This window comes from Myodes glareolus, chromosome 5 (assembly GCF_982192425.1).
Source record: "Myodes glareolus chromosome 5, mMyoGla1.1, whole genome shotgun sequence".
NCBI lineage: Eukaryota > Metazoa > Chordata > Mammalia > Rodentia > Cricetidae > Myodes > Myodes glareolus.
Window position 1 is genome coordinate 11,911,731 of NC_142030.1, and position 20,982 is coordinate 11,932,712.

The window sequence follows — 20,982 nt, forward strand, 5'->3', positions numbered from 1 at the left end:
CAGAGGAAAACTTGCAGGAGTCAGCTCCCTCCTTCTACCTTGTGGGTTCTGGGAACCAAACCCAGGTGACTGGAGTTGGCAACAAACACCTCCGTCTGCTGAGCCATCTCTCCACTCTACTCTTAATCATTTGAAAACACTCAGAACTAGCTCCGCTGTGCTTTTCTGCTCCCTACTTCACCCCTTCCCATCCTCCCAGCGGCCCTTCTATCTCTACCCACCGCTGTTCCACTGTTCCGTTCTGTTTTCTCTAAGATGATGAGTAGCAAATGACTAAACTCTGCATCTCGGCTTCCTTGTCTAAAAAGGGCAAATGAAAACGACTCCTGCTGCAATAGCCGAGAGGTCTGACAGCAGGAAGCACCTGGCGAGGTCTCGGGCATGTTCTGGAACTTCCTCCCGGTGCTGGTTCTTCTTTATAGTCAAAGGGCAGTGTAAAGATGTTGACTGCCCAGCACACTCAGAGGAGAGGCTGCCTGGATGAGAAAGAGGGAGCAGAGAAAATCCATCTTCAGCTTTTTCTATGGTTGCTCATGCTGGCGGCAGCTGCCAGTCAAAGGTGTGATGGTCCTGAGCTGTTATAGTTCCGGTGCTTCCGATGACTGAGCCAGGCCCAGGAGTATCCTCTGAACAGTGCAAGGAATCAGTGGTTGGATGTGGGAGGAAGTCTGTCTTCCTCGCATTCCTAGGCATGTATGGATTGTCTTCTGGGTCTGAGTTAGAGACACAGACATGCTACAGGGTATGGCCTCCACTTATAGGGTGACAGAGGAAGATAAGACCTGAAAGGCAAGAAGGGATGCAGTGCTACGAGATGCTGACTCAAAAGGCATGCTCCAAAAAGCATTTTGATGGTTCAGTATGCACAAGGCATCTGCTAGGAATCAAGGATTCTAATATGGTGGCTAGCAAAATGGCTCAGCGGGTAAGGGCACTTGCTGCCAAGTCTGACTATCCGAGTTCAGTCCCACATCCCACATTGTGGAAGGAGAGCACTAGTAAGTTATCTCTTACTAAGAGTGCCTGTAAGATATCTTCTGGCCTCCACACATGTGCCGCGGCATGCACATGCACACCTACCCACAAACAAACAAATGTAATAAGAGGGACTCTAACATGGGCCAAGCATAGTCTTGATTTTTGTAAGTCTTATGAAGGTAGGATATGTGAAAACTGAGGACCAATGTACGAGGCAATATGAAGTTTCCAACAAGGAACAGTTACCTAGAAGGTAATGAGTTCCGCTTTGATTAGGGGAAACACAGCTTCACGGGTCCATTGTTGGCTGACACTTGGAATCCTACAATTAGAAGGAACTTTGGAAGATGGCTGTCCCAGTGTCTCACTAATTACAGTAATTTCCTGACAGGTCAGTATGAGGTCTGTGCATTAGCAATTCTTTTAAATGTATTCATTTTTGAAGTTAAATACAAATAGATACTTTGTGCTCAGCATCACCCCATCACCCCTCTGCTCGTCCTTCCCCCAGCCCTGTGGTTCGTCATGAAATGAAGATTCTCCTGGACAGTCTCACTTCTGTTTTCATGTCATATGTACATGCATGCTTTTATGTGGCTAGTTAAAATCCAGGAACTGTAAATGACAGAAAACATCTCTGTCTTTCTGAGACTGCCTTAATTCACTCAATGTGATCATCTCTCGCTAGATCTACTTTCCTGCATTAATCAGAGATTCTTAGTGTGAGCCATCTGCCTTTCAGGGGCACACATCCTTCTGTGGTCAACTCATTTTTGTACTGACTCAAAACGTCCTGTGTGAAACCCTCTGTAAGATCTAATTCCTTTATACACATTAATCCTTTGAATATGTCAAGTTGGATCCTGTTTTAAGTTTTTATGGTTGTTTTAGTTTGTTCTGTTTTATTTTGAGACAGGGTCCCTCTCCATAGCTCTGGCTGTCCTAGTATATAGACCAGGCTGGCCTCAAACTCACAGAGATCTGCCTGTCTCTGCCTCTAGAGTGCTGGAATTAAAGGTGGGAGCTACCATGCCCAAATTTTTAACACTTTGTCATGAAAATGTCAAACAAAAGCAGAGACACTAATTAGGTGATCAACATTAGATTATAACAATGAAACATTCATTTTCAAATCTGGAAGTAGTTCTGTAAGATTTTGCCACATAGAAATAAAAAAATGCTTGAGAAAGGTCCAGTCTTTTAGACTCTTTCTGAGAGAGCACAAATCTCAGACCAGTTATTTTGTAGCCTTTTTTCTCTGAGTTATGATGCCAGAGCCTTAAACATTTAGTTCTTTATCCTTTTCCTGGTGGTCAGTATTCTTATTTTCCCATTTTGCTTGTTTAATATATTTGGAAACCATATAACAGCACCGTATACAATTATTATTGCTGCTGGAGGGGCCTGAGAAACCTGGCTTTCTCTTTTCCCAGGCTCCACCCACAATCCCATTTTGATAGTTCCTTGGCCATGCTGACCCCATCCCCTGTGGCAAGTGAGCTTTTTTCATCTGGATTGTCCTTCACTGGACGAGAGCCACTTTGAGCTTTCGTCCCCTCTCCTCCCTCAATGGACTCTTCCGCCCAACTCCTTCAACTCCTTGTGTTATTTTTCCCCTCTCTCACTTCTCGGTTCTCTTGCGCTCATTTCTGCGCGCACCCCCCCCCCCGCCCCCCCCGCCTCACTCACTTGGACTCTAGTCAACTCTGCGCCCTTCCCCTCACTTGGACTCTCCTGCCCAGACCTCATGCTCTTTTCTCCCCATCCTCACTGCTTGATGGATCTGCTAACCTATATGCTCAACCTTTCCCCCTCGCCGTGGATTCTTCCGTTCAGCGTGTTGTGGTCCCCCAGCTCTGCTCGGTTGGTTTGTCCGGCACTAGCTCCGCCCCCGCCCCCGTCCCGCCCTCGCGTTAGTCCCATCCCCCGCACTTCTGGCTCGCCGGCTTCCTGGGTGCGTTGACGTGGTTTCCTGGGCGCTGTCTGATGACGTGTTTTCCCCGGAGGCCTAGTGCGGAAGGTGCCGCGACCCGGGAAGGCGAAGTTCATTCCCGGTGTCCGCCCCCCTGAGCCGGTCCTTCCCGAGGCGGAAACGGTGAAAGCCGGCTCGGTGCTGTCCGCAGGAAGTGTCACCTCCGCGCAGCTGTCCCAGACACGATGGACTCAGTGCCTGCCACCGTGCCTGCTGTCACCGCCTCCCCGGGGGATCCCGAGCTGCTGGGCCCCCTGTCGGTGCTCTACGCAGCCCTCATAGCCAAGCTACTGGAGGTGACAGTTTCCACTCCCAGGGAGGGGCCGCGGCTGTGGCTGGCGGGTGGACCAGTGCTGGGCAGAGTGGGTGCCTAGAGCGACAGCTCCGGAGAGGGGAGCGAGGCTGCGGTGTGGGCGCTTAGGTTGCTTGCTGGGTTTTCACCGAGCACTGTCGAGGTGGCAGGCACTGCGTTACGTGGAGGCTTCCTTTCCTGGCTGCACTGCCGGGGGTGGGGCCAGTATTATAATTAGCAGGTAGTGAAAGTGTGGAGTGGGCAGGTGCGTAATAATCCTGCCTTTAAGGAAACATTTAGAGCTAAGGCACTTTTGAGAGCATGACCCCTAAACCGGTTATCAAGAGCTGTCTGAACTTACTCAACACTTGTCTTCGTTTATGTAAAACTGGAGCCAAAACTTAAAATATTAGGGGAAGAACACATTATATTATCACACTGGGTTTATTTGCACCCACAAAAGTTGATTAGTTTATATTTAAAGCTTTCGTGTTGTGCACTTTTCAAAGTAATAAAACAGCTTATCTAAAAGAATGATCCAGGGAATTTCTAACTATATATAGACAATACAATATGGCAGAGCCTATCAGAAACTGGAAATATATGGCCAACTTAAAGATATTTAGACACTTGACTTAAAAACACTCCAAGTTAAACAAATATGAGAATGACAATATTCTGTATTTCTTGAAGTGGGAGGTATTGAAGATGACCAGGAGTGCTTATCTGGTGAAGACGCGTAGAATTTCTGTGAAGATTCTTTTAGAATGTTTCATTATAAACATTTTCAAGGTTTCCCATTATTTCTGATGTGTTGGTTTCAGTTGATTGCCACGTTGCCCGATAATGTTCAGCCTGGCCCTGACTTTTATGGACTACCATGGCAGCCTGTGATCGTGACTGCCATCTTGGGAATTGTCTCATTTGCAATTTTCTCCTGGAGAACTATTCTTGTTGTAAGTAAATTCAATGACCTTATCACATGACTCAGGAAGTACATGAGGTATTTCGTACTCACTGCTCCTTTTACCTATTTATTTTAAATTAGTAACATAAATGCAACTTGCTGGTTATAATTCTATCTTGGCAATTTAGTGTAGTCTTTGTATTGATAAAGGCTTAAGAAAACAAGGTAACATTTATAATCGTGATGAGAAAACTATTTTGATTTTAAAAACTCCTATACGATTAGATATATGTACACTGTAAGTAGAACTGGGAATTCTTAAAGTCATCCTTAAAAATAATTTCCTAATATGTATCAGAAGCTTTAAAAATAAAGTCAGGTGGATAATAGCTATCCTCTTAAATAGTATGATAAATCTTGTGTAGTGATCTCTATGAAAGAAATAACCAATCATACATTAAAGATCTTATACAAGAATGTTGAATGACACAGTCTTTATTTTCAATTAGTTATTAGGTGTGTGTGTGTGTATGTGTGTGTGTGTGTGTGTGTGTGTGTGTATGTGTGTGTTTTCTGCATGTGCACCTGCACACAGGCCATGGAGGGTGTGCAGAGGTCAGAGTACAATTTTGTTGACCTGGTTCTCATCGTCTTCCTTTACCTGCATTCCAGGGATTGAACTCATCATCAGATTCACATCATCTGGCAGCAGGCACCTTTACCTGCTATCTTGTCAGCCCTGGAAGGGTACTTATTAGAGAGGGAACTTGCAGCAGCCTGATATATATTCATATAATGGGATATTTGATGATTACAAAGACAGTGACATGCAGCAAATGCTCATAATTTAGTGTGAAATGGGATGAAGCACAAACTGACTTGAAAGTGATGTTAAACTGCACATATAAACACATGCATGCACACTGCAAAGTAGTACAGCATAGTGACACACGGCCAGCAGATGAGGTCATTTCAGTGTATATATATGCATGTGTGCATATAAATTTGGATGGCTGTCCAGAAGAGCCTGTCAGATCACTGAAGATGGAGTCCAGGTGGTTGTGGAACCAAACTCCTGTCCTCTCCAAGAGAAGCAGGGCTTTTAATTCTGGAGCCATCTTTCAAGTCTTAGCCTTTGTATGTGTTTCCCAAGTTTTCTGGTTTGATCACATGCTGTGGTGTTTCAAAAATATTCTTTTTATTTGGGGTTACAGATTGTAGGTTGTCCAAAGACACATTATTACATTTTCATTCTTTTTTTTTTTTCCCTGAGAATTTGTGTTTCAGATACACAGTTCAGTGTGGAAGCCTTGGGTTTTCCCTGAGATTCCTCGGCTTTGCTTCCCCATACTTACCTGCTCTTGTTAGTTTGGGTGAAATGGGAGAAGTACAGATTATTCTTTGATTGACAAGGCTATAACATTAGAGAGATGGGCATTTCTTTTCCTGTGTTGGAAGCTTTTGTTTGTTTTGTTTTTGTTTTAACTCCTAGAACTGGAGTTACAGATGGTTGTGAGCTACCATGTTGGTACTGGGAACCCAGGTCCTCTGGAAGAGCAGCTAGTGTTCTTAACTGCTAAGCCATCTCTTCAGCCCCCAAATGTATTTTCTTACAGCAAGATAATATTTATACGTATTTTCTATTGATATGTTTGGAATTCCACGGATGATTTGTGGATGGGTCTGAGTATCTCATCACCACTTAATTAATAGTAGCATTTGAGGGGCTGAAGAGATGACAGCCCAATCAATGATTTAGTACTCGTTGCTCTTGCAGAGGACCCAAGTTTGATTCCCAGCACTTGTGGTAGTTCATAACCATCTATACTTCCGGTTTCCAGGATATCTAATACCTGCTTCTGGCTTCCACAGCCACAAGGCATGCATAGGGTGCATATACATATAAGCAAGCAAAACACTCACATATAAAATAAATAAATACTATTCCTTTTTAAATAGTAGAATTTTTTTTTTTTTAGGAGAAATATTTTGAGTCACAAAGAAATTTAGTGATCCAGCACAGCGGCTCAGTGGGTAAAGTCTTGGCCTGCAGCCAAAACTAACAACCTGAATTTTATCCCAGGACCCAACATGGTTGAAGGAAAGAACCAACTCCCACAAGTTGACCTCTGATTTCCATGTGTACATATGTATGCCCTGGCATGTGTACCCCCCCCCAACACACATGAACACACAAATAAATAAGTGTAATTTGGTGTTGTGGAATTCATCTGTAACTATAACCCCAGTACTTGGAAAGCAGAGGCAGGTGACTACATGGTTTACGTGGTTTACATAGAGAGTTCCAGACTAGCCAGGGTTAGAGAATAAGACCATATCTCAAAAGAAAAAACAGATTTAGTAAATCTTTCTGCACTAGTAACTGCCTTTGCTTTACTGCTCTAGAGGTCATTATTCTCCTGCTGTCAGCCGTCCTGTACATCTCCTCTGGAAATGCATCCTTTTCAGCCATTACCATCTACTAACATTGCCATTGTCAGTAGTCTCGGAAGTCACGTGGTACTCTGAGATCAGATTCCGAGTTGCTGTTAATTTTTTTTTGTGTGTTCATGATGTTTGTGTGCATGCATATGTGTGTGTGTGTGTGTGTGTGCACGTGCATGTGTGAGTGTGCATGTGCGGAGCTCAAAGGTCAACTCCTGGTGTAGTCTTAGTTTTCTTTTTAGAGATGGGGTTTCCTTTTTAATTATCTAATGCCACATCTCGCAGGCTGCTGGCTTGCAGGATTCTGGGAGACTCATATTTCCACTTCCCGTCTTACTGTGGGAGCACTGGCTACAAATATGTACTGCCATTCCTGTGGGTCCTCACACTTACACGGCAAGTGTTTTACCCACTGCCCCAACCCTGTCAGTTTATTTCTAAATTCAGCAGGTAGACAACTCTGAATAGGATTTCTAGGATGTTTTCTGGTGAGTACATATCTAAAGACAAAGATTTTTTCCCCTTAATTTAGTTTCTTTGTCTTTTTGAACACTCATTTCTAGAGGTTAGCTATTGGGAGTAGTCAGATGATATCAGGTAAATAAATTATTGGTATGTTTATTACCAAGCTAGTAGCCATGTGTATTAAGTATCAGTGCTCATATCTTAAGATTGGTGCTCCCTTAATAAATGCACAAACATACTTCTAGCTGCAAAACAAGATACACATCTTAGTGTTTTTATCTATTGAAGCTATTTATGAAGTATGAATACTAATTACATATGAAATGCCTTTTAGCTTTGTCTTTTAAAAATAATTTTAAGACTACATTTATTTATTTATTTGTATGCATTTGAGCCATGGTGCACGTGTGCAGATCAGAGCACAACTTGCAGGTTCTCTCTTTGCACTATGTGGGTCCAGGGGAAGGAACTCAGAATGTCAGGGTTAGCGATAAGCACCTTTGCCTGCTGCGCTATCATGCTAGCCCAAGCTTTCCTTATTTTTAATACTGTGAATTTATTTTGCTGAACCTAGTTGTTACTAAATTTTCATTTGTTTATGGTTCTCACTTCTGTATTAGGAACAATATGATAATTATGTTTTGATAACAAATTTAATTTTATTTCTTTTCTTTTAGGTAAAGAGTAGAGTATATCAAGGTAAATCTTTAGGTTTGTTTTCCCTTATACCAACCCTGTGCATTGGTGTTTAAGCTAGACAGAGGTACCATGACTTCTCATGCCTGATTGCTTTATTAACTCCTGGAAGCTTACTGTTTCTAGGCCACCAGCTTGGCTGATAGAACCATGATGATGCCAGCTGAGACAGGCAACAGTAGTAAACTGAGGCAGTGGGGAGAGCAGGGTTAGTTAACATGGGCCGTTAACTTTGAATGTTGGTGCAGTGCACATTTGTTACATTGAACATGCTAAATCCTTATTTGAGTGGATGACGTGCAGGATGGTGGGATGAACTGGTGTTTTGTATTTCTCAGTTTCTCTTTGCAAATGACATCAAAAGCATTTCCATTTCCTGAGATGGGATCAAGTTATAACATTTCTTTAGATTCTTCTGTATCTCTAAAATAAATTAAAACTTTAATATTCTTACATCCTTATTGCAGTCACTACAGACTGCCTTTAAGGACAGAATAGTCACGCAAAGCATGTTTTCCTCTAGTGCCTGACAGCTGCCTTTGCTGCAGTGCACTGGGCATCGGCTTCATTCGGGCTCACAAACTTACAGATTTTCTTTCTTTTTAGTTACCGAGAAGCAAATTTCTAAAAAGTTGGAGAATATCAAGAAAGAAAATGCAGAACTTATGGAAAAATTGTCAAATTATGAACAAAAGGTATAATTATTCTTTTAATTTCCTCCCCTGTTGCAGCTTAATATTTGTCTTTAACATTCCGTTTATGATTTTTTTTAAGATTCATATTTTACTTCATCATTTCCTATGAGCCATCCAAGATGTCAGCGGTGCTTTCTGTAGGAGGTTGTGAGCTTGGACATGACTTTGGTAGCATTATAATTTGTAGTTCATTCTATGTTGTAACTATTAACCTTAAACACTTTGTTTTACCTAGATCAAAGAGTCAAAAAAACATGTTCAAGACACAAAGAAAGAAAACATGATTCTCTCTGATGAAGCTATTAAATACAAGGTAAAACAAAAATCTCTTCGGGTGAGAATTGCATTCTAAAAGTGAAAATAAATGGAATGAATAATTCTTACTAATCTAAATATCCTTTTTGTTTGTTTGTTTTTGTTAAGGATAAAATCAAGGAACTTGAAGAAGCTAATGAAATTCTGAGTGACAAAGCCAAACGTCTTCATCTTCTGTTAGAGTCCGAAAGAGAACAGAATGTCACGAATCAGGGCGTGGTACGTTTGCTGCTAACTGGTGATGTAATTGAACTTGTGAAGGGTTCTGCAGTGAGGGCAACTCTCCCGTGCTGTTAACTAAATCAAAAGGAGGAATCAGGGGAAGTTGAACCTAATGTGGTTTATCTTGGAGGATTTTAACTTGTAACCCAGCGAGTTATTCTTATGGGCATAGGAAGAGTATTTGTGTTCTCAACACTGGATAATTAAACCAAATAGTTTCACTCTGCCGTCCAGAACAGGTAGATGACCTAGGAATTCTAGCTTTATTGAATAGTTCTTAGATCTTTTTTTGTTTTGTAAAAATTCTCATTTTAATAAATTTATTTCTGTTTCATATAACAATTGCAGAGGAAATAGAGTTCCCATTATATCCTATTTCAGCTGTGCTAATCACCCAGCTAAGGAAGTAATAGCCACATTTCTCTGATGTTAAATTATTCTTTTTAGCTTTGTTTACCGTATTCTTTGGAAATCACTATACATGACTCACAATTAGAGGAAAGAATTACATTTTCCAACCCCTTGAGGATGTGGTGTCTTCATAAATCTTTGGAATTCTTCTGAATGAGATTTATCTATTTTCTTCCAAACTGAGCTGTTTTGAGTGTAGGCAGTGAAACTCAACTTCCCATCCTTCTAGTGTCTCATAGGGTAAGTGGGTATTCTAACACCCACTATTCCCCAGGATTCTGACCCTCGTGTCTCACATAGGGAAGTGGGTATTCTAACACCCCTTATTCCCCGGGATTCTGACCCTAGTGTATCACATAGGGTAAGTGGGTATTCTAAAACCCTGTAATCCCCGGGATTCTGACTCTAGTGTCTCATAGGGTAAGTGGGTAGGTATTCTAACACCCCCTATTCCCCAGGATTCTGACCCTAGTGTCTCACATAGGGTAAGTGGGTATTCTAACATTAAGCTATAGCACTACCTTTTTTTATTTTTTAATTTTGAGATTGTTTCCACTAAGTTGCCTATGCTGGCTGTGAACTCTATCTGTAACCAAGACAGGTCTTGAAATCATGATTCTTTTGCTTCCTAAATTAATGTACATTAGCAGACTTGGCTAGGCAGAGAATTTTTTCCAAGTTTTAGTTTTCTTCTATCACTAGGAGGAGCTGGGGATGGAAGACAATGACATTAATTTGAATTGGCTGACTTGAAAGATTTTTTTAAATTTTATTTTTATCTTTTTATGTGGTCATCTGCTATATTATCTTGTAAGTGGAGGCTGCTTGTTCATTTCCCAGCCACCCAGATCCGAAATAATCACACAGACACTGTATTAATTACAACACTGTTGGGGCAATGACTCAGGCATATTTTTAGCTAACTCTTACATCTTGAATTAACCCATTTCTATTAATCTGTGTATGACCATGAGGCTGTGGCTTACCGGAAAGGATCCAGGTCCTTCTCCTTCGGCAGCTACATGGCATCTCCCTGACTCTCGGCCTTCTTTTCTCCTTATATCTCTGCTTGGAATTCCCACCTTGCTCTATTCTGCCCTGCCATAGGCCCAAAGCAGCTTCTTTATAACCAATGGTAACAAAACACATTTACAGCATTACAGCATACAGAGGGGAATCCCACATCATTATCTCAAAACTAAGATGGTTGGATTATTACTACATTGATTTCCCTGCCCTCCTTAGGCCAAAATTGGATCCCTTACTTTAACCAAAAATATAGGCTGTTGTAGGATGTGTTAGTATTTCTTCCTTTAGTGTGTGTGTTGGCTAGTTTTATATCAAGTTAACACAGAGAGAAGTTCAGTTGAGAAAATGCTCTCATCAGGTTGGAATGTGGGGAAAGCCTATGGTGCATTTTATCAACTGATGATTTATGTGGGCGGGCCCAGCTCTTTGTGGGCAGTGCTGTCTCTGGGCTGATGGTCCTAGAAATTACAAGAAAATGGGCTGAGTAAGCCATGGAAAGCAAGCCAGTAAGCAGTGTTCTTCTGTGACCTCTGCATCAGTTCCTGCCTCCAGGTTCCTGCCCTGACTTCCTTAGATATGGACTGTAAGCTGTAAGCAGAAATAAACCCTTTGTTCCCCAAGTCACTTTTGGTCAGTTTATCACACAATAGAGAGCAAATATGGACAGCATGTATGTGTACTAGTGACTGTGCTGAGACCTGAGGCTCTGTGTTCTGCTTTCATGGGTCAGATACTAGAAAAGAAGAAGTCTATTGAAAAGTTGAAGGATGTCATTTCGATGGATGCATCAGAACTTTCAGAGGTGAGGCTGCCTGTGTGCCCTACACAAGAGTAATAGCATTGTCTTAGTCTGGTTGAGCAAAAGTTTGATGCGTGCTAAAGCATGTAAAAGATGAAAGTTGCATGATATTTGGTTGAAAAATATAACTTTTTTCTTTGGGACTTATTTACTAACTGGGAGTGTTTTACATTAGGTTCAAATTGCCCTTAATGAAGCCAAGCTTAGGGAAGAGAATGTAAAATCTGAATGTCATCGTGTTCAGGAAGAAAATGCCAGGCTTAAGAAGAAGAAAGAGCAGGTAAGGCCAGTTCTCCTAATAGGTGATGGCGTGTCCTCTCAGCAGTCTTTTCTTGGACCTGCTAAGGAAAGGAAGTAAGTACTCAGGCTGGGTGTTGAGAAGTGGAAACCATGCTTCCTAGGTTGAGCAAATGTCTGTGTCATGAGTTTTCTTCACAACTTAACACAACACTCAGGGAGTTTATTCTTTATCCTGTCAAATGCCAGTCAGTTGTTGACATGAGTAGCCTCAAAAATAGTCAGGGTTTTTATATCAGATAAATATTTTATAATCATTCTTTGAATAGTTATTTCTTCACTGACCAAGAGGAGGTTATATGATCAGAGTATGAACTTAGGATCTGAGATGTACCCACCCATTCATCATGGAAGAAAACTAAGTTGAGTTGGTAATAGTGTTCTGAAGGCTGAAATAATTGGATCAACCTCCTTGATCAGACTCATGTTTTTCCTGTAGTTCTGAGGGGTGGAACCATTCACCCTTTTTCTTTATTGATATTTTAGCTCCTAGTGACATGCCAAGCAGAGGTGTGGCTTCCTACCCCCCATCCCACATAGATCAGATGTCTCCTATACACACAGGAATTTATATGTTTTGACTTTTCAGTTGCAGCAGCAGATTGAAGAATGGAGTAAATCACATGCTGAGCTCACTGAGCAAATCAAGTCATTTGAGAGATCCCAGAAAGACTTAGAAGTAGCTCTTACTCACAAAGACGACAGTATTAATGTAAGTTTATCCTCATGAGTACACACTTAATCCTCTGAATTCTTCTGATTTAATCCAAGAGGCTCTTAAACCATTCACTTCTTTGCTAGGCTTTGACTAACTGCATCACACAGTTGAATCGGCTGGAGTGTGAACTTGAATCTGAGGATGAGAATAAAGGAGGAAGTGAGTCAGATGAGCTGGCTAATGGAGAGGTGGGAGGTAAGAGCAGTCTCGGGGAGGCTGGACCTATTTTGCCCTCTTGACTTCAATTTCAGTTCACTGAGGCTACTTTTCATTTGTGGTAAGCTTTATTGCAGTGTGCTCACACCACTGGACTTGTAGATATGTATGTCTGTGTTGGGCCACATGGGTTCCTCAGGTATAGTACAATGTAGGCATGCAAAGAAACTGACATGTATCGTGGAGCTGTGTGAGTCTTCTCTTGCCTCTAAGTATTAAAAAGGTGCCTCATCCTTGTGGAGCATGGTCTCTAGGCCTGCAGTTTCTTTTCAGAGGCCTGAGGTGGTTGGACTCACATTGTAGGATGCTAGAGGGCACTGTCTCCCAAGTTGAATACTAACTGCTCCTTACCACTGTGGGTGCTTTAAGTCACACCTGGCAGTGGATGTGAGGGAGAACAAAGGCCTGGATAGCTTTAAGTAGACATTTGTCCAGGTGGAGGGGATCTGACAGAGGAAAGCACTCTGTCTTAGAGCAAGGATGATTTTTTTTTATTGCACAAACTGGTAAACTCTACATCTAAATTTTCAGTTCTAAATTAGTTTAATCAGTTTTCTTAGTTTTTTGTTTTTATTCCATTGTTTGAGAGAAGTCATGGAGATGTCATTAAAAAGCAACTAAGAAAAAGCAACTGGAGCCTTTTCTCTTGTAGGTGACCGGAATGAGAAGATAAAGAATAGAATTAAGCAGATGATGGACGTCTCTCGGGTATCATACTATTTGAAGTCCCAGAAGCATCCGGGAGTCCTTCCTATGGCTTACTTTTAAGACTAGATCTTTCTTCTGTAATTTTCAGACACAAACTGCAATGTCAGTAGTTGAAGAGGATCTAAAACTTTTACAGCTTAAGCTAACAGCATCAATGTCCACCAAATGCAACCTGGAAGGTAGGCTCTGGAGTTAAAATTGCCATGTATTCGAACAATTTAAAATTTGACTAAAAAGATAAATAGGTTCGAGTGTTCATGCATCTCACTTCTCAGAACTGCCCCCTCAGTCCTGTCTCTGAGGCCTCTGTACACATACAGAGGAAACCTTTGTATTCCTTACAGACCAAATCAAGAAATTGGAAGATGACCGTAACTCGCTACAGACCGCTAAAGCCGGGCTGGAAGAAGAGTGCCAAACTCTGAGGCAGAAAGTGGAGATCCTGAATGAGCTGTACCAGCAGAAGGAGATGGCTTTGCAGAAGTAGGGCCCACTGCTGTGCAGCTGTGCACTCACCGCTTTGTCTAAAGTTCATTTGCACTTCCCCCATGGAGACTTGGCTTGTCCTTTTTGCTTTATTTTCTATGACTTGCTGTGTGTGCGCATGCGCGCTATATGTACTTGATTTGGGTATGCACATGTGTGCAGAGGTGGGGTGTGGAGGTCAGAGGTCATAGTTAATTGTCTTTTCCTCCTTTGATGTCCACCATTATTTCTTGAGACATCTTTTATTGACCAGAAGAGCAAGCTGGCTGGCCAGTGAGTTTTGGAGATCTGCCTGCCTCTACCTCCCCCTGCTGGGGCTGTAGGTATGCTCCTCCACACCTAGCTTTTTATACAATGGTTCTTGTAGGACAACATAAAAAAGTGATTAGTGCTGGGCAGTGGTGGCGCATACCTTTAATCCTAGTACTTAGGAGCCAGAGACCAGCCTGGTCTGCAGAGTGAGTTCCAGAACTGGCTCCATAGCTACTGAGAAACCTTTTCTTGAAAAACCAAAAAAAAAAAAAAAAAAAAAAAAAAAAAGTGACTAGCACCCTTTCAGGGCAGATGCTGCTTTAGCTGAGTTAGAGTGCTGTTTTCCATAGGATGGGAAGGCACTTTCATACCTATTTTTACAGTTGTTTTCCTTACTTGTCATAGAAAATTATGGGCCACACTTAGAATGTTGCACCCTGCTTGCTAAGAGGTCAGTTTGATTTCTTGGATGTCAGGGAAGGTTTTCATTTCTTACATGTCTTCATGTGTTGGGGCATTAAGAGAAGAATAGGAAGCTGCATGGTGTTGGCACATGCATTTAATCCCAGAGAGGCAGAGGCAGGCAGATCTCCAATTTCAAGGCCAGCCAGTCTACAGAATGAATTCCAGGACTACACAGAGACACAGTGTCTCAGAAAACAAACTAACACACACAGGGTAGGAGATGACAATTGAATAGAGAGAGCCTGCTGTAAGAAATGACATTCACCTAAGAACTGGTTGATCCTAGGAAACTGAGTCAAGAAGAGTATGAGAGGCAAGACAGAGAGCAGCGACTGTCAGCTGCAGATGAGAAGGTGGTTCTGGCTGCAGAGGAATTAAAAACTTACAAGTAAGTTCAGGCTCTCTGCATGGGGACTGGGGCCTTGCACGGAGCTGCACTTTCCTTTCTACAACCGTTTCGTAGAAGAAAACAGCACAGAAACTAAGTGAGGAGGGGCTATAAGACCATTCACCTAGAGAAAGTTAACAAATGGAAAAGGCTAACATCAATTTACTTATCCTGCTCACCGAAGGAATGTAAAAAAGGCCCTTGTTTCTTGCAGGTGGCTGTGGGTGGCGGGGTGGGGAGGAGATTTACATATTAGAGTGGTTCTCAACTTTCCTAATGCTGCCACCCTTTAAAATAGTTCCTCATGTTGTGGTGACCCCTAACCATAAAATTATTTTTCTTGCTACTTCACAATTGTAATTTTTCTACTGTTATGATTGTAATGTGTTTTTAAAGATAGAGATTTGTCAAAGCGGTCTCATCCCACAGGTTGAGAACCACTGTTTTAGAGTCATTCTTTAAACAATGCAGTTTGCTATGTAACTTCAAAAAAGTCCCTGCAGTGACTATACCATTTGCTAGATCAGTAGTCATTAGTAGTCATTAGCCTGTTTAGGTTTTTTTTTGGGGGGGGTAGAAAGAAAAACAAGTTGTGTAACTGTGCAGAAGCAGATATTCATTGCAGGATTTTTTTTGAGACTATATTGAAGATCATTAAGGAAATAATAATCTAAGACTCTCTAGCCATGAAATGACAGGAAAATTAATGTGTTTTGATTATACTGTACTTTGAGTAAATTTATATAAAACATGTTTTTGTATGTCTGGTAAAATCTTTAAAACTGTAACTGCCCAGAATTAAGGGAACCTTATTGGGCTACTGCCAATTTTATCAAGTGGTATTTTAACTGATAATGCCAAGTGTAATTCTTAGGCGGAGAATTGAAGAAATGGAAGAAGAGTTACAGAAAACAGAACGATCATTTAAAAGCCAGGTAAAAACTATATTAACCTGCCTTAGTTGCAGATTGTTTTTCATAACTAATCTATATTAAAGTAGGCATTATAAAGAGCCTGAATGTGTATTTAATGTGTTGTCTTTCAGATCGCTGCTCACGAGAAGAAAGCTCATGATAACTGGGTAAGGGGTTTTCTTTTTGAATTTTGTGCACAGCCTACTCTATCTGAACCACAATGCTTTTCTCTTCCAACAGCTCAAAGCTCGTGCCGCAGAGAGAGCCATGGCAGAGGAGAAGAGAGAAGCTGCTAACTTAAGGCACAAGTACGGAGTCTTGACACCTGTTTTTCAGGGTTTTTACGGTGTTTTAATGCTAGGTGGTATCTAATAAGGAACTGATTGCTATTTCAATTTAAGTCCATTCTTTCTCAATATTCAAGATTACTGGAAATGACCCAAAAGATGGCAATGAGGCAAGATGAACCTGTGATTGTAAAGCCAATGCCCGGAAGACCAAATACTCAGAACCCTCCCCGGAGAGGTAGGAAGCACTTTGTACAAGGCAGCAGGATTTTGGTGTGGAATGTGTGTAAATTAAACTTTACTTCTGTAATTGATATGATGCCCTAGAAAGACTCCTGAGCTTCCTGGAGGGAAGGGGCTGTCATAGTGGTAACAAGGCATTGCTGTCTTCAGGTCTGAGCCAGAATGGTTCTTTTGGCCCATCCCCTGTGAGTGGCGGAGAATGCTCCCCTCCCCTACCAGCAGAGCCACCTGGGAGACCTCTCTCTGCCACACTCAGTCAAGGAGACATGCCTAGAAGTGAATGTGGTGAGCACTGGCGTATCCCTCTGCACTACAGTACATGATGCGGGCTCTTGATGTGTTAGAATTCAGGTCTGTTCCCATAGAAAAGTGGGTCACTGTAAGCGCTGCCATAAGATTAAACTGTGACTATGAAATGCCACCTTCCTCTAATTCTGTCTGGCGCTTTGGAAGACTGTCAGTCAGACTGGGAAAATGCCGTCAGTACAGTGCTATTGCATCGCTAGCCTCAATCACCAGACCAATATTCTTACTATAAAGTCTGTTGCTCATATTTAAAACTAAAGCAATTCTTGGGGCTGGAGAGGTGGCTCAGTGGATAGCAGTACTTGCTGCTCTTCCAGAGGTCCTAGATCCACTTCATATAACCAACATGGCAGCTCTCAACCACCTTTAACTCCAGTCCCAAGGGATTTGACACCCTCTCCTGTACTCCATGGGTACTGCACACATGTGGTACAAATACATGCAAACAAAATACCCATACACATAAAACAAAAACAAAGGAAAATAATTTTAAAATAAATATACAAAAACTGAGGCAACTCTTGTTTTAATACTTGAAGTCTCTGCATAAATTGTGACTCATATATTGAGATCCATCTTTGGGATTGCAGGTATGTGCTATCTTGCCTAGCAGGTCTATTTGTAATGCCGCTTTCTAGTTAAGAGTTGAGCCCTATCCACAGCAGGTTTATTCCCCCTGAAAACTACCTGTGAAGGCCTTTGTTGTTTCTTTCTCAAGGGTCATTGGACAGGCATTTACCTCGCCCTCGATGGCCATCAGAGGCATCTGGAAAACACTCTGCTTCTGGTAAGGGGCCTAAGGACTTTCCAAGCCTCATACATGAGGGACTTTAAGTAATACTTCCCAGAGCACGTGGCAGGGTGAGTCTAAGTTGTTCTCCGGCCCTTGCAGACCCAGGTCCAGCTCCTGTGGTGAACAGCAGCTCCAGGAGCTCCTCCCCAGCGAAGGCCACGGATGAAGGCAAGGTACGCTCTGCAGGCAGATGAGTATTTCCTACTGGTTTCCCCCACCTCTCTTGTTCATATGTCTATTTGTTTCTTTAAAAGCAAACTGTTCCCCAAGAGCCTGACGGCCCCTCAGGTTCCAGCATGGCCCCTTTAGCTGAGCATCCAGTAGCAGTAAGTGTTTAGAGTTTGAGGGCCAGAGTGGGCTTTGGTTTTGCTTGGTTTGTCCTTAGAAAGTTTATGAAAGCATGATACTCATCTTGCTCACCATCTATCGAGTGGCAGTATCACTTCAGTGCACCTTGACTTTGGAGTGTTACTGAGCCAAAGTGGTTGGTTGTCGGTGTCCTAAATTACTAATCAGTGTAGAGCATTTGCAGTAGCTATTACTAGAGTGGAAAGTCATCAGTCCAACTTATGCTGTGTGCTTTGTGCTGAAAACTCTGAGTGAAATACACTCACTGTAAATCACATTACTCGTTGTATCTGCTCAAAACTGTGCCATTGAGAAACCCCTACATCTGTGTACCTGGCAAACTGTTTTGAATGATAGGAAATCAGATTGCTTACGAACAGAAATGTGTAGCATCTGTTGATCTGGTCCGGAGCTGTGGCTGTACAAGTTCGGTGTTCACAGAGTGCTTACTTTTGTGACACGTGTGGCTATTGCAGTTACTCAGCCTTCTGTGCTACATTAACATAATATGGAAATTCCTGTCCTGTAGTGTTGCCAGCCAGTGAAGGTCATTATTGGAGCACCATCTTTCTAATTACAAACATAAAACGGGAAATATTGTGAAATGGAGTACAGGGTCCCAGGGATGTGCATGTCTTGAGAAGTCTTTAACCAAGGCCAGTTTGGGTGAGACTTCAGAGATTGGAGACTTAAATTATGGAGGCTTTGGAGCGGCACAGCCTTGGAGTGGAGCCTGGCATTTGAGTTCCAGCTTGCCCTCCTACATGCAGTATGACTTCCAGCAAATCAGCTCCACTCCTCTTGCCTTTCATGTTTAATGCAATATAGTCACACTTACAGACTGAAATCTTAGAATTTGGATACCATGGCAAAGGCCTACTGATGCTACCATGAATGGTTGCGATTACTGCTTGTGTGGAAAATGGATTTTCATTCTGTTCTCTATTCCTAATATGCACATATGGAATCACAGTGATGAGTACTCTTTTGATATGAATTGCAGTGGGTATGGCATGGGTATGGTGTGTCACAATCACTTTCTATAAAGCCGGTAGTCCTCTGTGCAGGTATCAAACGGTGACTCAAGTCACTGCTTGCAGCGTCCTTCTTGCCTCTCCAGTTGTCATGGGCAACATGGGGTGGGAGGTGGTGTTATGCTGACAGTTCTTTGGACAGGTGCCAGTTTACTAGTCTTGGCACTTTATCATATAAAAGCATTTCCAAACTTTGATTGCTTCTTTTCTACAGGTTAACATGGCTCCCAAAGGGCCCCCTCCGTTTTCAGGGGTGCCTCTCTTGGGTGGCCCTTTGGGAGGCCCCATACCACCACCCATTCGATATGGACCACCTCCTCAGTTATGTGGGCCTTTTGGGCCTCGGCCAGTTCCTCCACCATTTGGTATGCTAATCTGAACAGTATTGATTGACTTGTAAAACATGCTCATCTTTTCTGTTCCTTGCTAAAGTAGTTGCTATCATAGAGCTTTCCAGGTGAGGATAAAGCTGTGAGCACATTGTACCCTATCCTCAAGCTAAGGGATCACTTAGGGAAGCCAGTAATGTTCCCTCTGCAGGTGCTACATATTATGTTTGGAAAAGGTGGGCGACACATAACATAATACCCTGTATGTCACAGATACAAACAGAAGCATAAGCCACCGGTCATAGAATGTAGACAGGAAAGCTAAACAATCCCTTCTCACTGGGACTAGATAGAAGAGAGGTGTTACAGAGAATATCATAGCAACCTAGTCAATGTAGATCAATTTGAGTCCAGTTCCTTAATGTATTTTGGCCATATGAACTTTCAGTTGACACTGTGGTAGGCAGTAACACCTCCTTTATCAACGTGGTTGCAGTGAATGTGTTTTTCATAGTGCATCTGTGTTTTCACTATCCTCTTGGCATGGCTGTTATTCTGAGTGGAGCTGTTCTGAACTGCAGAGTGAAAAGAAAACTTGGAATTAAGCAGAGTAGAGTTTAAACCCATCCTTTGCTTAGTGACCACAGACTAAACTTGCTAAGTCTTACTTGCCTTAAAGTCAGTGAGAAAGTCACTTGACTTTCTATGGCTAAAAAATTAATAAGTATGTTACTGTACATGGGATGATTGCTCACTTACGTGACTCTTGTTTTCTAGTTGCAGGCATGCGTCCACCAATAGGCATAAGAGAATACGCACCAGGTGTTCTGCCTGGGAAACGGGACCTGCCTGTTGATCCTCGGGAGTTTTTACCAGGGCATACACCATTTAGACCTCCAGGTTCACTTGGTCCAAGAGACTTCTTTATTCCTCCTGGTACTCGATTACCACCTCCAACTCATGGTCCTCAGGACTACCCACTACCACCACCTGCTGCAAGAGACTCACTGCCTTCTGGCCCAAGAGAGGAAGCCCCACCTGCTTCTCCAAGCAGTGCCCAGGACCATTCACAGGCTTCAAAACCCAGTCCCTAACTTTGACCTCTATCATGACTCAAGAGAGAAAGTGGACAGTGCATAATTCATTACAGCAAAGGATTTCATTGGCTTCAAAACCTAAAAGTTTATTTTAATTTTTTTTTTTTTAGTACTAAGCTGCCTTGGCAGTCTGCATTTTTGAGCCAAACAAAAAATATTATTTTCCCTTCTAAGTAAAAATCACCTCTTAAGCTAGTATCCTTCCTACTTTGAAATGTGCAATAAAGAATACCTGTGTTTAGTTCATGTAGCATATGTAATTGCTAAATGATTTAGAATATCCTACAGTATGAACATTTCCTGTGGAAATGCTTTAAGAACACATATTTCCATGGCCTTGGTCTAGTGTGTGCCAGCTGACATGGAGCAAGGCATCAACAGCTCTATCTGTGTCTCAAAGACTGTTACGCTAAAAAAACGTTTACTCAAGGATCATAAACTCTCTCCCATTGCTAAAGTTCTTTGTAGTAATAGTTCATAAACTTTGTTTATTAATATTTTCCAAGTGTCTGCTGATTCTTTGGGTTGTTTTGAGACATGTAGCTGGGCTTCTGGAACTGCAGTGCTGAGTGTACACACTCCATGTGACATTGAGTTCTATAAGTCACCACTGAGCACTGTGAGACTCTTATTTAAGTAAGTCGTCAGCTCCGCCCATCCTGTTTCTGCTGACTACCTGTTTGGGAACGATTTTCTGAGTATGGTTTGCATTAGTATCAAGAATTATTTGGGGCTGGGTGTCATGGCGCACGCCTTTAATCCCAGCATCTGGGAGGCAGAGGCAGGTGGATCTTTGTGAGTTACAGGACAGCCAGTGCTACATAGAGCCTGTCTCAAAAACTGAGGGGGAGGGAGATTATGTAGGCCAGCAAGAT

General features: G+C 42.2%; 1 protein-coding gene across 6 annotated transcripts in view; it reads left to right on the forward strand.

Moving 5' to 3' along the window:
• Mia3 (MIA SH3 domain ER export factor 3) overlaps window positions 1-20,607 on the forward strand; it is a 40,568-nt gene extending 19,961 nt beyond the window's left edge. The window contains exons 1-24 of one of the 6 annotated variants that reach the window (XM_048439528.3): window positions 2,981-3,246; window positions 4,067-4,198; window positions 7,737-7,758; window positions 8,362-8,450; window positions 8,686-8,763; window positions 8,874-8,984; window positions 11,158-11,229; window positions 11,402-11,506; window positions 12,113-12,235; window positions 12,325-12,436; window positions 13,110-13,165; window positions 13,254-13,344; window positions 13,510-13,648; window positions 14,655-14,756; window positions 15,631-15,691; window positions 15,802-15,837; window positions 15,911-15,978; window positions 16,095-16,195; window positions 16,351-16,485; window positions 17,225-17,293; window positions 17,399-17,472; window positions 17,554-17,625; window positions 18,896-19,046; window positions 19,788-20,607. In XM_048439528.3, the coding sequence (XP_048295485.1) occupies window positions 3,136-3,246; window positions 4,067-4,198; window positions 7,737-7,758; window positions 8,362-8,450; window positions 8,686-8,763; window positions 8,874-8,984; window positions 11,158-11,229; window positions 11,402-11,506; window positions 12,113-12,235; window positions 12,325-12,436; window positions 13,110-13,165; window positions 13,254-13,344; window positions 13,510-13,648; window positions 14,655-14,756; window positions 15,631-15,691; window positions 15,802-15,837; window positions 15,911-15,978; window positions 16,095-16,195; window positions 16,351-16,485; window positions 17,225-17,293; window positions 17,399-17,472; window positions 17,554-17,625; window positions 18,896-19,046; window positions 19,788-20,104 (2,427 nt within the window). In that variant the 5' untranslated portion in view covers window positions 2,981-3,135 and the 3' untranslated portion in view covers window positions 20,105-20,607. Of the gene's footprint in view, window positions 1-2,980; window positions 3,247-4,066; window positions 4,199-7,736; window positions 7,759-8,361; window positions 8,451-8,685; window positions 8,764-8,873; window positions 8,985-11,157; window positions 11,230-11,401; window positions 11,507-12,112; window positions 12,236-12,324; window positions 12,437-13,109; window positions 13,166-13,253; window positions 13,345-13,509; window positions 13,649-14,654; window positions 14,757-15,630; window positions 15,692-15,801; window positions 15,838-15,910; window positions 15,979-16,094; window positions 16,196-16,350; window positions 16,486-17,224; window positions 17,294-17,398; window positions 17,473-17,553; window positions 17,626-18,895; window positions 19,047-19,787 lie in introns of those variants that run through there. The other 5 variants (XM_048439527.3, XM_085687587.2, XM_048439526.3 and 2 more) reach the window with 5 other exon arrangements.
• Window positions 20,608-20,982: the final 375 nt, after the last annotated feature.